Source organism: Argiope bruennichi, chromosome 4, assembly GCF_947563725.1.
Source record: "Argiope bruennichi chromosome 4, qqArgBrue1.1, whole genome shotgun sequence".
Lineage (NCBI taxonomy): Eukaryota > Metazoa > Arthropoda > Arachnida > Araneae > Araneidae > Argiope > Argiope bruennichi.
Genome location: NC_079154.1, coordinates 126,143,684 through 126,158,617, shown reverse-complemented (window position 1 = coordinate 126,158,617; position 14,934 = coordinate 126,143,684). Strand labels below are relative to the sequence as shown.

The 14,934-nt window shown below is 26.4% G+C and overlaps 1 protein-coding gene across 1 annotated transcript; it reads right to left on the bottom strand.

Moving 5' to 3' along the window:
• Positions 1-281: 281 nt before the first annotated feature.
• Positions 282-14,801, bottom strand: LOC129966677 (V-type proton ATPase 21 kDa proteolipid subunit c''-like). The gene is made up of 7 exons (XM_056081192.1): positions 14,637-14,801; positions 12,318-12,366; positions 11,597-11,680; positions 10,133-10,280; positions 6,319-6,379; positions 3,379-3,569; positions 282-559 (listed from the first exon to the last, which is right to left on the bottom strand). The coding sequence occupies exons 1-7, from the start codon at positions 14,701-14,703 to the stop codon at positions 524-526; spliced, it is 636 nt and encodes a 211-aa protein (XP_055937167.1). The 5' UTR covers positions 14,704-14,801; the 3' UTR covers positions 282-523.
• Between the last annotated feature and the right edge of the window lie 133 nt (positions 14,802-14,934).

Genomic DNA, 14,934 nt, shown 5'->3' with positions numbered 1-14,934 from the left:
AAAAACTGTCATTTCAAAACCATTATTAATGAAAATCTTAAAATATTTCTAAGTTATTATTTTAAGATACTCTTTTAATCAAAAACAAAGAATGAACATGATATATAAAATCTTATGCTATATAACACTAAATATACCAACTTTTTTTTTTAATACACAAAACTGCAAATTTAGAAAAAAGGTATTCGACATGATGTATTTAGTGTTAACGTGGACTGTATGATCAGCAAATTCAGATATATATGAAATAAAAATTATATAAAAATATTTCAAGACTAGAATTACACAACATTCAAATAATTTAATTTTTGAATATAAATTATACAATATAACAAAAATGTAATCCTATTTTACATATGAAAATGAGTTGGAATGCTGAAATTTGGTTTTCATGGTTCTACACACATATATGAATCAGCACAATGCCACACACTATCTGGTGATAAGAACAACTTTTCGCTGGATTAGATAGGATGAACTTGAGTAAATGACAAGTAACACAATAATTGTACATACAGCTAAATTAATTCATTTTGTCTCCCATGTTTACCTTGGAGTTCTGAAATTAAAGAAAACAGTTACATATATATATATATTATAAATCTAAATCTTTTTAAATAGTAAAATCAATGTAAAAAAAAAATCTTTATACTGAAGAACAATATAAAAAATATACAATCTCAAGGAGTAATGTGCTTTTAGTTTTTGAAAGATATTTTTTTCTTCTGCAAATAAATAAAAATGTAAAAGCTTCCAAAATTTAAATTAAATATATCACACTGTTTAAATTTTTTTAAAAAAGCTATCAACTATCTTTTACAGATACTTAATACTTTTTAAAATAATATTTAATATTTGTGACAATTTTGTTACTCTTATTATGATGACTTTCTTTATAGTAGAACTTTGATTATGTGGGCCTCTGTCAATCAAACTGGAAAAAGAAAACTAAACAGTGTTTTTCTGAATAGAATGCCAAATTTGACGTTTTAGTTGATTTTCATGAGAAGTTGATTTCTGTTGGCACTGTAGTTGGTTTCAGATTGCCTCCCCATAATGCCATGAAAGAAGTCATTGTTAGTAAATAATTTTTTATACCGCAAGATGTCATTTAGAGAGAAAAATATATAAATGCAATTTCATTTTAGAGACTTCAATAGTTATGTAAGTTAATTCCATATGTTTTCCAGAGATGCAAAAGATAATATTGTAAATGCATCAAAAAGTTTTGCATTTTTGAGCAAGAGAAAACATTCTTTTAAGAGCACTCTTAAAACAAAACAGTAAAGATAATAAAATGAAGATAAGAGCAATGTTACTGATTTAAAGGTAGAATCAAATTAAAATTAATCCAAAAATGAAATCTGCCATCTCAAATTTCAAGTTATCATGTGAGAACACTTTTTTTTTTTTTTTTTTTTTGGTGAATTGCTTAGAGCTAGAAAGCTATATTTGAAACTCGGAATCGAAACGGAGACGTTTTGCGTTGAACGTTGACGGTTGTGATTCAGAATCCAAATGGACACGTTCTATGTTAGAAGTTGAGTGTTGCGATTGAGACTCTGCAACACACTGCATGCGTTTACACTTTCTTCGTTTCCGTTGTAAAGCTATTTTACGTTCATGTTTAATTCGATCAGCTTCTAATTTTAAATTTTCATCATTCCTTTTTGGTGATTGAAGGCTTTGTCTGAAGGTTTTGTTCCGGCCTCTGTTTGCTCTTTTGTTCCCTTTCTTATTTTCTTTGCAAGGCTTCATCGGTAGAAAGCTTAGGACGCCCCATTTATGATTTATTCATTGCCTACGCGATTTCGAGCTACAAACCCCCTCTAACCAAAACAACATCATATTCTTTTTCCGTTCTCGTTTTCGTTTCTCTGCTCCTAATAATGTAAGCGACGTAAATGTGGTACCGTTCGACAGAAGACATCCAGTAGGGTGTATCGATGCCAGTCGTAAAGAGAATTTTTGCAAAAAAGAGGTCGAAAACCTCGCTTGAAAATTCAAATTTTTACAACTTTGAGAGTCCATATCTCGCGAATCTCTCGGAGTAGTAATGCGAAACTCGTATCGTTACGTGCCTTTCGACGAGTATTATCCAACGATATGAGCACAAATTCGAGACCCGATCTCGGATCGTATCGAGACAAGAGTTTCGGTAAAAATGTTATTCGACTCTATTCATCGAGACATGTGTTTAGACGGATCGTACTCGTCTCTACGTTGCATAGAAACCGAGATATAACTTCCGGTCTGACCGGAAGTTGACGCCTTTGATATCTCGAGACCCATAGGAACTCTATAGCATCGATCCGACATTGATTTGAGCAATATTAAGCAAATCCGTACTGCACATGCGCAATGGATCCAAAATTTTGGGAGGATTAGAGGACCCGCGGGGGGTACTTCTAAGTGAAAACCCCATGTCTCTAATATATGTAGTTTGCGAGATATAACGGAAACATCTGCTTATGCGCAGTAGGTGACTCAATGGGGATCTTCTATAGCCCATAGGATTACTATATTGAAAACCCATTGTCTCTAACATACGTAGTTTACGAGATACGACGAAAACCATCTGCACATGCGCAGTAGATGACTTCATGGGGGATTTTCTATAGCCCCGTAGGATACTATGGTGAAAACCCCCTGTCTCTAACAGCAAGATCAACCTTTTAAAAACGCATTTGGTTTTAAAGAAGCATACATAATAATAATGCAATATTCGTAAAAGCAAGTGATGAAGATGGATATTGCTATTTATGCTTTATTCATTGCCTACACGATTTCGAACTTCGAATTATTCGTTGCCTTCAATAATTCGAAACTCTGTAACCAAAACAACATCATGTTCTCACATGATAATATCAGTAACATTCGCAAAACTCTTAAGAAATTTAATTACTCATAAAACAATTTGCTAATATTTGTGGACTTTTTTTATATTGTGAAATACACAATTTTGGAAAATCTTGTCAGAAGAAAGGCAAACATGATTTAAAATGTAGTCTCAATTAATCAAATTTTTTATAAACCAATGTGATTATGAACCCAATCAGCTTGGATCCTTTTATTTTAAAGCTCAATTGTACTTTAAAATAAAAAAATCTCTTATTTCACATAATAAAAATTAAAATTAGAAGTAAGCAATTTAAAATTAGAAAGAAGGCTATATAAATAGTATAATTTATAGAAAAATCAAATTTCTTATTCAAGGAAATAAAAATGTTTAATCGATTACCAGATTAAAACAGAAAAATTTGTGTAATTACTTGCTTAATTAAATATTCAAACTAAAAAAAGGAAAATAGTAAAAATAAATATAAAATATATATGAGATAACAATCCCCCCTTAAAATAAAGAAGTAATTGAATTACCATAATAATGGCAACGATAAGTCCAAAAAGTCCAATAGCACTGGCAAAAATCTCCACAATCAAAATTTTTACGAAAAGTGCAGGGTTGGCAGCATCTGCTAATGCTGCACCAGATCCAACAATACCCACAGATAAACCACAGAAGAAGTTGCACAAACCAACAGTCAAACCAGCGCCAAACATTACATATCCTGAAAATAAAAATTATATAAATGTTTATGATGATTAATTCAATTTTGCATAAAATTGCTGCATGTTCCAAAAACGTTTGTGCTGTTGGGTAGGATGTGAAATTGAAATAGAAGGTATTGATAATGATAAGTTTACTGAAATGACAAGGGAACTTGACATTCTCATTAATCCTCAGTCAATGTAGAGTACTACAGTATTTTGGAAAAATCAAAAACAAATATTTAGAAAGCACAATTCTGAAATGAGCATGTCAATAACAAAGAATGTTTTAAGGTTGCATTCCCATTACAAATTCAAATTGGGAAGCAATACAGCTAAAATTATTCAAAAAAATAAACTCAATATTTGAAGAAATATCCTTGAGTGGCATACAATGTAAAAGAGGTCTTTCAATTTGCCCTGGGAGATGAAAGAATTTAAAACTAACCAAGAACTATAATTAAATAAAAGTAAAAGGAACTCTTGATAGAGTTTGGAATATCAGAGAAATTCAATTCCATCAATCGATTGCATTTTTATGATAATAAAAAGATATAATGGCTCAATATGTCAGTGTTACTGAGGAAAAACCAGAAATTTCCTTTATGCTCTTCATCTCTTTCACATCACAAGTAATCTTCATTTCTGGACGAGATGTGATAAGAAATGGATGTTACACAATAATTATGATAGAAAATATCATTGGCTATATCATTACAGCATTTGCAAAAAATGAAACATTTATGAATGAAAGGTATTAACATTTGTCAAAATATACTAGTCTTGTACATTTTGAATTCTTAATGACAAGACCATGACAGCCAGTTTATTCATCCCAGCTGTAAAGTATAGAAACTGCACTATGTCAACAGTAAGTCCAAGAGAAAGATGCTCAAGTTTAAAGTATAGGCATGTGAACAGGGGGTACCAATCTTAGGAAGCACAATAATGACCTTTAGTGTAATAAACTTTTTTTACAGAAAAATTTGATGGAAGAGCAGAAAAAAATCATACCATGTCTTAGTTACAGTTTATTACCGTGAGGGCAAAAAATATAGTAGTATACCCAGTGTGCTACTTGCCTCTTCTATGCCATTACCAACTAGATAATGCCACACCACATATATTAAAGTAAACAAAGAGGTGGTCCATACATAACTTTTGGATGGGGAAATTTAACTCATTCTCCTTCCTTCCTAAATATTGCTTCATCTAACATTTCATCATGAATAACCATTTGTATATAAAATATCACACAAGCAATAAGCCATCTTCTCCCCTTTGAGAATCAGAACTTTTATCATTGCAGGATATATAAGCTTATAACTCTGGTAGCATGCAATTCAGACTGCAGGAGATTTTTCATCTTTTAAATACAAAGCATTTGTAAAAAAAAAAAAAAAAAAAAATAAGAAAGCACTCAGAAATAAAACAAAGATAATATAAAGTTTAAGATAATAAAATTTGTAATCTGCAGATAGGAAATATTTTAAGAGAATAACATTCACAGATGGCTAGACCTATAGATATATATGATTGATATATAATGTACTGAAATTATCAAAAGTAAATTACTGCTTCATTAAGAAACAGGCATTTACTTCCAGTCAGAAAAATCCTTCAAGTAACAAATAATTATATTTTATGTTCCTTGAGTCTATGAAAACTAAATTTTAAATATGTTTTTACAAAATATTTTTCAAGGTATTTCTACATATGGGTTTTAAATTGAAATTCCTTTTTTAATTATTATCTAATATCTTCCTATCCCATTCTTTGTAAAATCATACTTCAGGACTATACACCAATAAGACACTTTTACTGAAAAACAGTTTTTAAAAATTTGGATTATACTCACACTGTGAAGGGATTGTATTAAACATTGAGAAAGGATCTGTATTGCTAGTGAAACTACTTTAAAAAAAAAAATTGTTAATGGTATTTTGGAGGTTCCTTCCCAAAATTTGTGTCAAACTAAATTTTAAGAGAATTCTGAAAGTTTAAAGATAGGATGTAGGGATTGCCTTTTGCAATTTTCTGTAATATACCTACATGACAAATCGCCTATTTTTGGTCTAAAAACTAATTTCTAAATCATAAGTGATGGACACTTTCAATTAGAAAAATACTTTAAACAATATAAAGAATTATATTTTATGTTCCCAGCTGAAAAAATTATGAAGTCCTATTTTTATATAGTCACTTGATCGTATTCATCATATTTTGTAAAACATTCTTAACCCATTAATATTTTAAACAAAAAGAAGTTTCACTTTTATGCAATTGATTGCAGAAACTATATGAAGCTTTAAATTTTATTATTTTAACCCTATCGTCAGCCATACCTACTATCCAATGTTTAATGAATTTTCCCTAAAGTGGCCATTGAATTGATATAAAATCCATCAAAAATAATGAGTTTCTTAATTCAGTTTTTAATTGCCGAAGAACAAAGCTTTGTTTAAAAAGGTGTGTCAAGAATATTTTGCTAAATATGACTGAGAAGGATAAGACTGAATAAAATTTTAGCTCCACAATTTTTGTTTTTAGTCCATTTATTAACTCAAAGCACAAAACATTTTTGGAAAGAAGAGGGATTTAAATCCTTTTCCAAATTTAAAGTATTTGCCTATTTTTAACAGTTTAGAAATTAGTTATTTAATTACTATATTAATAGTTTATTTAATTAATAGTTTGTTCAATAATGTGAAGTGCTCCAGAAACTTAGCATACACTAAAATATCTCACATGAAATTAAAGACAACTTACCAGACATATAGTTCATGGATTTGAGTTCATAGTTTAGATCAACAGTAAGTGAAGTGAAGTTCTAAATAAAATAAATAGATAAATATAAAAAAAATTATTAAAATCAAATTTATATATACGTATATGATCAAAAAGCATTATAAACTAATGTTAGTATTTTGTTACCACTGCCAACATATGCATTTTATATAATTTTTAAATCGCATTTCAAATCAAAAAAGAAAATTTGTCAAGATTTTCTCTTTAATATAAAACAGAAATAAATAAGAAACAACTATAATTTTCAATCAGTGTCTCTCCTTTTTGCCATTAAATTCAAACTTTAAGTTAACAGAAATTAAATGATCCAAATTATCCTAAATACTATAAAATTTGAAGCTATTGATTGAGTTGAAATTGTAGTTTGACTTTGATAATTTATCTCTTAATGTTGAAAACAAATCTAATTAAATGAAGAAAAAAAATTTAAGGGAAAAATGGCACCCTAATTTTCAGGGAATACAGAAACTTGCATTCTGGTTCCCACATTTTTTTAAAAATCAAATGTAGTTCAGTATGAGAGATATCTCTATTTGATTCTGAAAACATTTTACATTATTCTAAGCGATATTTTTTAATATACTCATGTCCCCCCCCTCTTAATTTTGTAAAAAGAAATTTAAGTCTGAAAGTACTTTTTGCAAATTTTAATTATAATGCATTGTATATTAGTAATTTTCATTGTAAATAAAGTGTAAGATTAATATTTTCACATTCAATTCAAATACATTTTCTTGAAATTTTTAATTTAAAAATATTCTTGAGTGCACAAAGTTTAGTTATATCAAAAAATACAGCTTGATTATTTTAAAAAGCTCTTTTCTAAGAATTTAGAATTATATCAAAATAATTGGCTACTATAAGATTAAATACATAGCCATAATAATAGAATTGTTGCTAGCAACATCTTAATATTTTGCTAGTAACTTGCCAAATTAACCTATGTTTTTCAAATTACAATAATAGAATTTTCAAAGTTATTTCACTTATATCTGTTCTTGCATATTTGATGAAACTTTTCTCTCTCATGAAATAAAACCATGGTGCTTACAAAAATATCCTACCAAGCAATTTTTTAATGATACAATAAACAATATATATTTAAAAGTTTATTTTCATTTGAAAAATATTCTGGTATATATATATAAATATTTGTTAATTCAACAAATATTCTGGCCAATGCTAAGTATAGAAATCAGATTAAAAAAGTAGTTTCATTGGTTTTTCTATGTTTTCTCCTCCAAAACAGAGTTAATATAGTGCTCTCAAATGGGTTAAAAAGATTCAGAAGTTTATTAAATACAACAATGTTAATAAATTGTTAAATATAAGTGACTAGATCATCCTCATCAGATCATTATAGTTAGCAACGGATTGTAAAAAGCCTATACATTTTTGCGCATGCGTTAGGATGGGTTTAATTCTTCAAAATAGGGGTGAAAGGAAAGATGAAAGGAGGAGATGTTTACATTTACTAGTTTGTAATAAGAAAAATCCAAGGTCAAATGTAATACCGGAAATGCACTCATTGTTCCACATCTCACCCTTTAATGAGATGGAGTCGTCGAAATGTGGTCGTCTCAGAATCCATTGACGAACTATAGCAAAGTAGGGCAATTTTTTTTACTTTCTTCTCTATTTGCATTTATGGAAAAATTAGATCTTCAGTGAAATTCAGTTACAATTGTCATCACAAAAGTAATCTCATATATAAATAATTTCAGAAAATTGGAAGTAAATGAAAAAGATTCTTTTATAGAAGAGCATTTAAATCAAAAGACAATTTGTTGAATTCACTGAATTCTACCAGAATAAATTCAATATAATAAGAAAATAAATGAAAGTGAGGAATTTAATGAAAGCACTGTTAGATACTGTAAAAAAAAGTTTTAAAAAAATCAAGATTTTGGAAGAAGGGGGAAAAAACATCTTAAATACAAAGTAATACTTTGATTTGAAATACTCCAATTATTAAATTGCCAGAAATTCCTCTCCCGAAATTCTCAAAAAAATATGAAGAATGAAACAATTTCAAATTACAATTTATTCATATCAAATACTTCTGTTACATGAATAAAAATTACACTATCTAAATTCTCCATTATGTCAGTTTGTTAAGAACTTATAGACAACTGATTATATCAAATCATTATTTCATTTGAAGGATAAGAAAAGATATTGGTATTAAAGCAATTTCTTATTAATGATATTCTAGAGCAGGCAAATTAATCAACAAATCAAATAAAAATCAGAGAAATTTAACTGACAAGTTTAAAGAAAAAAATCTGTAGTTAAAAGTTTTTGAATAGAATAATCTTTCAGGTGTAATAATTATAAATATATTGTAATAGGTGTAATAATTATAAATATATAATTTAGACAAAAAAAAAAAAACCTATAGCAATATTGTGTATCCAACGTTATTTCAATTGAAATTCCCAAATTGGATGATTTTATTTTATTTTTAAAAAAGCAAGCTCAATTTTTAGAAAATATCAATAAAAATGCAACTGCCAAACAAAAATCCTTTCCAGAAATACAAAGCTAAGGACAACCTTTGTAAAACTACCAAAAATAAACATTCATATGTTATAGTAAATTAAACTTTTGAATGAGATACTTTATTAAAATCAACTGCTTATCAATGAAGTCACAACATAAATAGTAAGAAACTATAAAAATTGATTGGATAACCAGCATTTTATAATATCATGTAATTAAAAAATTACTTGTAAAGAATGTGACTGTCACATGCTCTCATACAAAAATAGTGCAGTGGATACCAATCTTCAATCACCACAGTTTTTACTGAGATGGTTCAAGGATTTAATCCCACAGCAGTTTAATTTTACAATAATATATAACCATGAAATAACACTTATTAATTGTTTTAATACTAATAAAACAAATATATACAGTTCTTCTAATCATAAAATTGTAGATGTTAAATCATTTAAATGACAGCTTCCTTCAAACTCATGATATTAGGCATTCAATATCTGATCAAAATCTAATAACCTTAAACTTTGCAAAATGATCAGATCACCTCCAAGAAATAAACTTGGTAATTCCATGTTGAGGTGAAAACAAAACAAACAATATCAAGATTAAGAGCACTGATTCAAAATCAAAATAGAGTTTTTCTGAATTTCCTGGTAGTAAAAAAAAAAAAAAAAAAAAAAATATTTCATCATTAGTAAAATGCAACTCAGAAACAGCAATTATTTGTGATAATTCAGGTCATACCAGGTAAAATCAACACTCTAATTGGTCTTATATCATTTTACCAATTCCTAAGTCATTACAACAATTGTAATAAAAAATTCTTTAATTCTTTAACCAAAATGAGTTCCAAGCACAGTTTTCAGGCACAGAGTTCATAGACTAATTCTTAAAAAAGAAGCACCTTTAGAGAAGAAATAAGAACCAATTTTAACCTAATACTTTTTTTAATAATAGAACTATAAGTTTGAATGAAATAAATTAAATTAGGTATTAACTAAGTAAATGTCGCAATTTTATACAAATATACACATAAAATACTACTAGGAATCTGTGAATATTTTCCACCAACATTGAAACTAAGTTATTTAATGTTTTTTTTAAAGCAAGTTTCATTAGAAAGAACCTTATTAAAAGACTTTCATTGTATATTGTAAATTATTTAATTACGCTGGAGTTAGTAGTGTAAGGACGAAAGAAAAAATATGGCATAATATACAAAAAATAATAAGACACATTTAATTCAGAGAAAAATGAAAATTATTTTTCTTACTTTAAGTCCATTCACTAAAACTATTGCCATGATGATACCATAAATAGCAACAGCTTCACAAAAGATGATACTAACAAGATTTTTGGTTCTTATTCTAGGGGCTTTAACACCTCCACCAACAATACTCACACCAGTAGTATAAATGCCCCTAAAATAAATAAATTCCTGTTATTTGAAAAAAATCTTTGTACAATTTTAGCATAATCAAAAAACATAAAAAGTAGTGATTTCCTTTTTCATGAACATACCTTACAAATTATGCAAAAAATAAAAGTTTAGAAAAATAAGAATATATTTACAAAAAATAATTATACTTTTAATTACATAAGAAAATTACTTAACATGTTATTTATTCTATCATCAGTCCTGAATACAACGTCAAGAAACTATGTATTCTTTTTTTTTTTCCCCTCCTTATATTTCACTATAAAAGAATAAGATTTTGCTATTGAATTTCTCTTAAAACAATAAATAGTTTGTAAAAATTAGCACTCTGGCACAAACACACCAAAATAAATTTTTTTAACTGTTAGCGGTTTTATCAGTTACAATTAAATAACTTTTAAAAAATTGCTATTCATCCCTATCCATTGTAATTTTATTTAAAATAAAGCTTTATTCTAACATCCAACTCTAACACCTTTTGTAAAAAAGGTCAAAATGGAAAGAGTAAGAAATTTAAATATATTTATGCAATTAAAAAGGATCAAAATGAAAAGATATTTCTTAAATGATTTACAGCTTACATTCAGAGAACTGTAAATTTAAGAATGGATTAAGAATAAGTATTCACTACTGAATTAAATTAAAATTATTAAATGTTATCATATACAATAAACAGTATCAGTAATTATATACATATAATTTATGTACATGATAATTCTTACAAAGGATTGTATTTTAAAAACCAGCATGATCTACTTCCAAACTGTAGCTTTCTTAAAAATGTAAAATTATACAGAAAAAAAAAAAAAGCAACAATGTAATAAATACATAAAGATAGATATTTCAAATTTATCAATGTAAACTAATCATATTTTATTATGTCTGACATTCCTGTAAATATAAAATTTTTCAAATTGTGCAATATCTAAAATTATTTAGTACTTTATTTATACTAACCCAAAAGAAATCATACATTTTCTCTTAAGTAAATATTAATGGGTACAACTAGGCTCTAATTACAAATACAATTGCACACAATTATAAATCCTTCTTTTTCTGAAATTCCAAAATTTCTGCTTAATTATAAAATATAAAGAAATTAGAATCAAGAAAATTAATAACTCTCCATATTCCCTTTTCTAAAGCATACTATATGATTACCATAAATTTATCAGCTAGATGTAAAATTTAAAATTCTTTTCTTTTTTTTTAATTGTTACAAAATGCTGAAATACCAAATCTATTTTGATTCAAATAAATGAAAACTTTTATCTAGTTACATTATTAATAGATACTTACAAGGCAGCGCCAACTACAGACAGAGCAATAGCAAAACCAATTCCCAAACTACCCCACATAAATGGAGAAATGTCTGTTAAAAGCCTGAAGAAGAAAATGTCAAAAGTCATACATATTCATAAAAGACTTATTTCATATATAACTAAATTAATAAAATATAAGATTCTGAGTGTTACAAAAACAAATATTTTATGAAAAATATTTACTTTCGAAAGGAGAAAAAATTTACCAGTCTGCTAATATATGCAAAAAAAAAAAAAAAAAAAAAGATGTTTTAAAAAAAATGATATATTTAATCTTTAATGAAATTAGAAATAAAGATTTTTGAATTTTCTCTTTCGGTACACATATACAATTTAAGTTTCAAATATTTAATATAAAAAATTTTTTACTTTGGAATGCGATTTTTTAAAATTTGTATATCAAAATAAAATATATCTATATGCAATGCAACTACATACAATGTAAATATATATGACTACACCAATAATGTATGATGAATATGGCACAAAAAGAATAATTTCTTTGTATGCTGCATTAAAAAGATAAATAAAACAAAATCATTAGATGCCATTATTTTATGAATTATAAGAAATACCCTTCGATGATCTATTTGCATACGTTAAGACTACTTTTTAAAAGTAAAAAAATATCACTCTATTAATTTAAATTTGTAAAATTTATAATCTATTATTTGTAGAAATAAAGTAAATTTAATTACCATCCAAAATCAATACGTTGGCCTCTGCCAGACAAAATATAAAACAAACCTAAAAAGAAAAGTTGCTTTAAATTAATTTTTTGAATAATTTTAGGATTTACATCAGTTTTTAACTGATGCAAATCCTCATAAAGTTTTCAATTCATAGCATAAAATATTTTCAAAATAAATATAACAACACTTCATCTCTGCAATAAAATAATTGCAGAAATATTTATACAGAATTAAAATTATAAAAGATAATTTCAAATAAAGCAATCAAAGAACAAGCATACATCTGAAACAATCATCAACATCCAAAAACTTTTCATATAAAGACAAACTTAACTGTTCCAACTCTCTTTCTCTCTCTTTATTTATTTTTTGTAAAAATTAACTTAGGAACTTGTGAAGTGTTATACAAAATTTAAAATTTATACAAGCATATATTTAAAGGAAATTAAATTGACATGTAATTAACAGTGACATATCAAGATTGTGCTCAACTAATAATATTTTAATAATAAACTAAAAATCTGTACTAAATTTTAAATTCATAGTCTAACAAAAAATAAATCGATATGCAAGAATAATTTACATATTAAGAGCATTAAAATATAAACACTATGCAAATGTACGTGAATTTATAGTAACATTAAAAGGAAAAGAATTTCAAACCAAAGCAATAATGGGAAATTCAATATATTTCATTATTATCAAATTTTGTAATTATTCAAAAACTTTAAGAAATGAAATATAAATTTTAAATCAAAAACAGTGGCAAAAAGTTATTTTCAAATTCTTATATTTAACATCTTTAACCTTTTATATTTTCTTATTAATTTACAATAATTTGGAATTACATTTTTGTTTTCCCTATATCATTTTCAGTTTGTTCTAAATGTTTTACAAGTGCTGAATTAAAATACATTCTCCAAGATATACAAGCAGAATTTTATCAATGTTCATAGAGCAAATGTTTTGAACACTGATATATTTAAAGAGTTAATCAGCAAGTCACTTTAAAGAGTAATTTTATCCAAAAAAATTTTGATATTCAAGCATGATTAGAGTAAAAAATTTACAATCATGTACAACTGATGACATTATAGGTATTTAGATCCAAATGTAAAAAGAAATGTGACTTATTTTATAACATTTTTATTATTCAATTTAAGTTGAATTATTCATAAATTAGATAAAATTACACAATGATTTTTTTATTAATTTATTTCAAGACAAATCTCTGTTTTGGCCGACATTAATTATTTCTTTAGTTTATAAGATGAGCAAATTACTAACACAATTACTATCTAAATTTATTAGATTGCCATGAATTTGATCATCATAATATTTTTCAAATTATTTAAAAATGGCAATTAACATATTTCTATTGGAAATTTCAAAGCCATAATCAGAATGCTTCATATTTTACAGATTTTAATATGTTAACAAAAATCTGTAAAATACAAATAGTGTAAAACACATGTCCTCATTAATAATTAATTCCTTTAAATTTTCATAGACAGTTTGGTCAACATAAATTCTTAAACAAGTAGCAAATAACACATTAAAATTCTTTAAAAAAAATGTTAATGATAAATCTCAGAGATTTTAAAAGAAAATCATGAAATTAGACAAAATACAAGGCATACATGGTAAAACAACAAAATAAGATATGAATTTTTCCTTATCAGCTAAATCATGCCAAACATTACTATATATTGAGCAAGTTATTGGTATTAAAAAATTTGGCATTCATAACACATTTTTTAGTCGGTCCTTTTTAACTAACATTATAAAAATAATTATAAAAAACACAGTCTATAGTGGCATTATGAGTACCATTATAATATATTAAAATGGGAACTTTCAATGTATTATATTTATAAAAATGGGCATTATGCTTGAAAAATATTTAAAAATATAATGACTTTTTATTATATTAATAAATGCAGTTCCTAATTCCTACAGAAATAGCTATGAGCATATATTAATAGTATTTAAAGCGATTCCCAATTACAAGGAAACTGCAAAACTATTATTTGCATGAATCGCACATATTACAAAGGAATTATATATATGGTGGGGAAGAAATTTTCGAAGAAAAGTCATTTCTATAAAATGTATGAATTTGTATTGTTAGTTGTGTATGAAATATAATTTCATACATAACTAACATATTGCTACAGTACACGAATATTTTGGAGGTTCTATTAATCTAAAAAATTACTATAGCTGAATATTACATTCTAAGTTTCCAAGGAGTATATACATTAAAATTTGTATAATGCAAAAGTAAATAACAATATGTAATAAAAAACCTCAAGTGGATCTTACCAATTATAGTAATTACACTCAATGTAACGGTATAAACAGTGTATTGGGTAGTTGCTAAAACACCCATTTTAAAAATAATAATTTTCTTTAATGAAGAATTAATTGATAGAATTTCTAAAGCAGACAAATTTTAATCCGTAACCTCACCTCTCACTACTCATATGATCTTATCTACAGTTACCGTTAAATATTCGGTACGGAATTTTCGAGTTTATAGTTCAAGCTGCTTTTTAATTATTTCTATGAAAATGAAACATTTAATTAGAATATTAATGAAACTAAAAATTATACCGTAAAA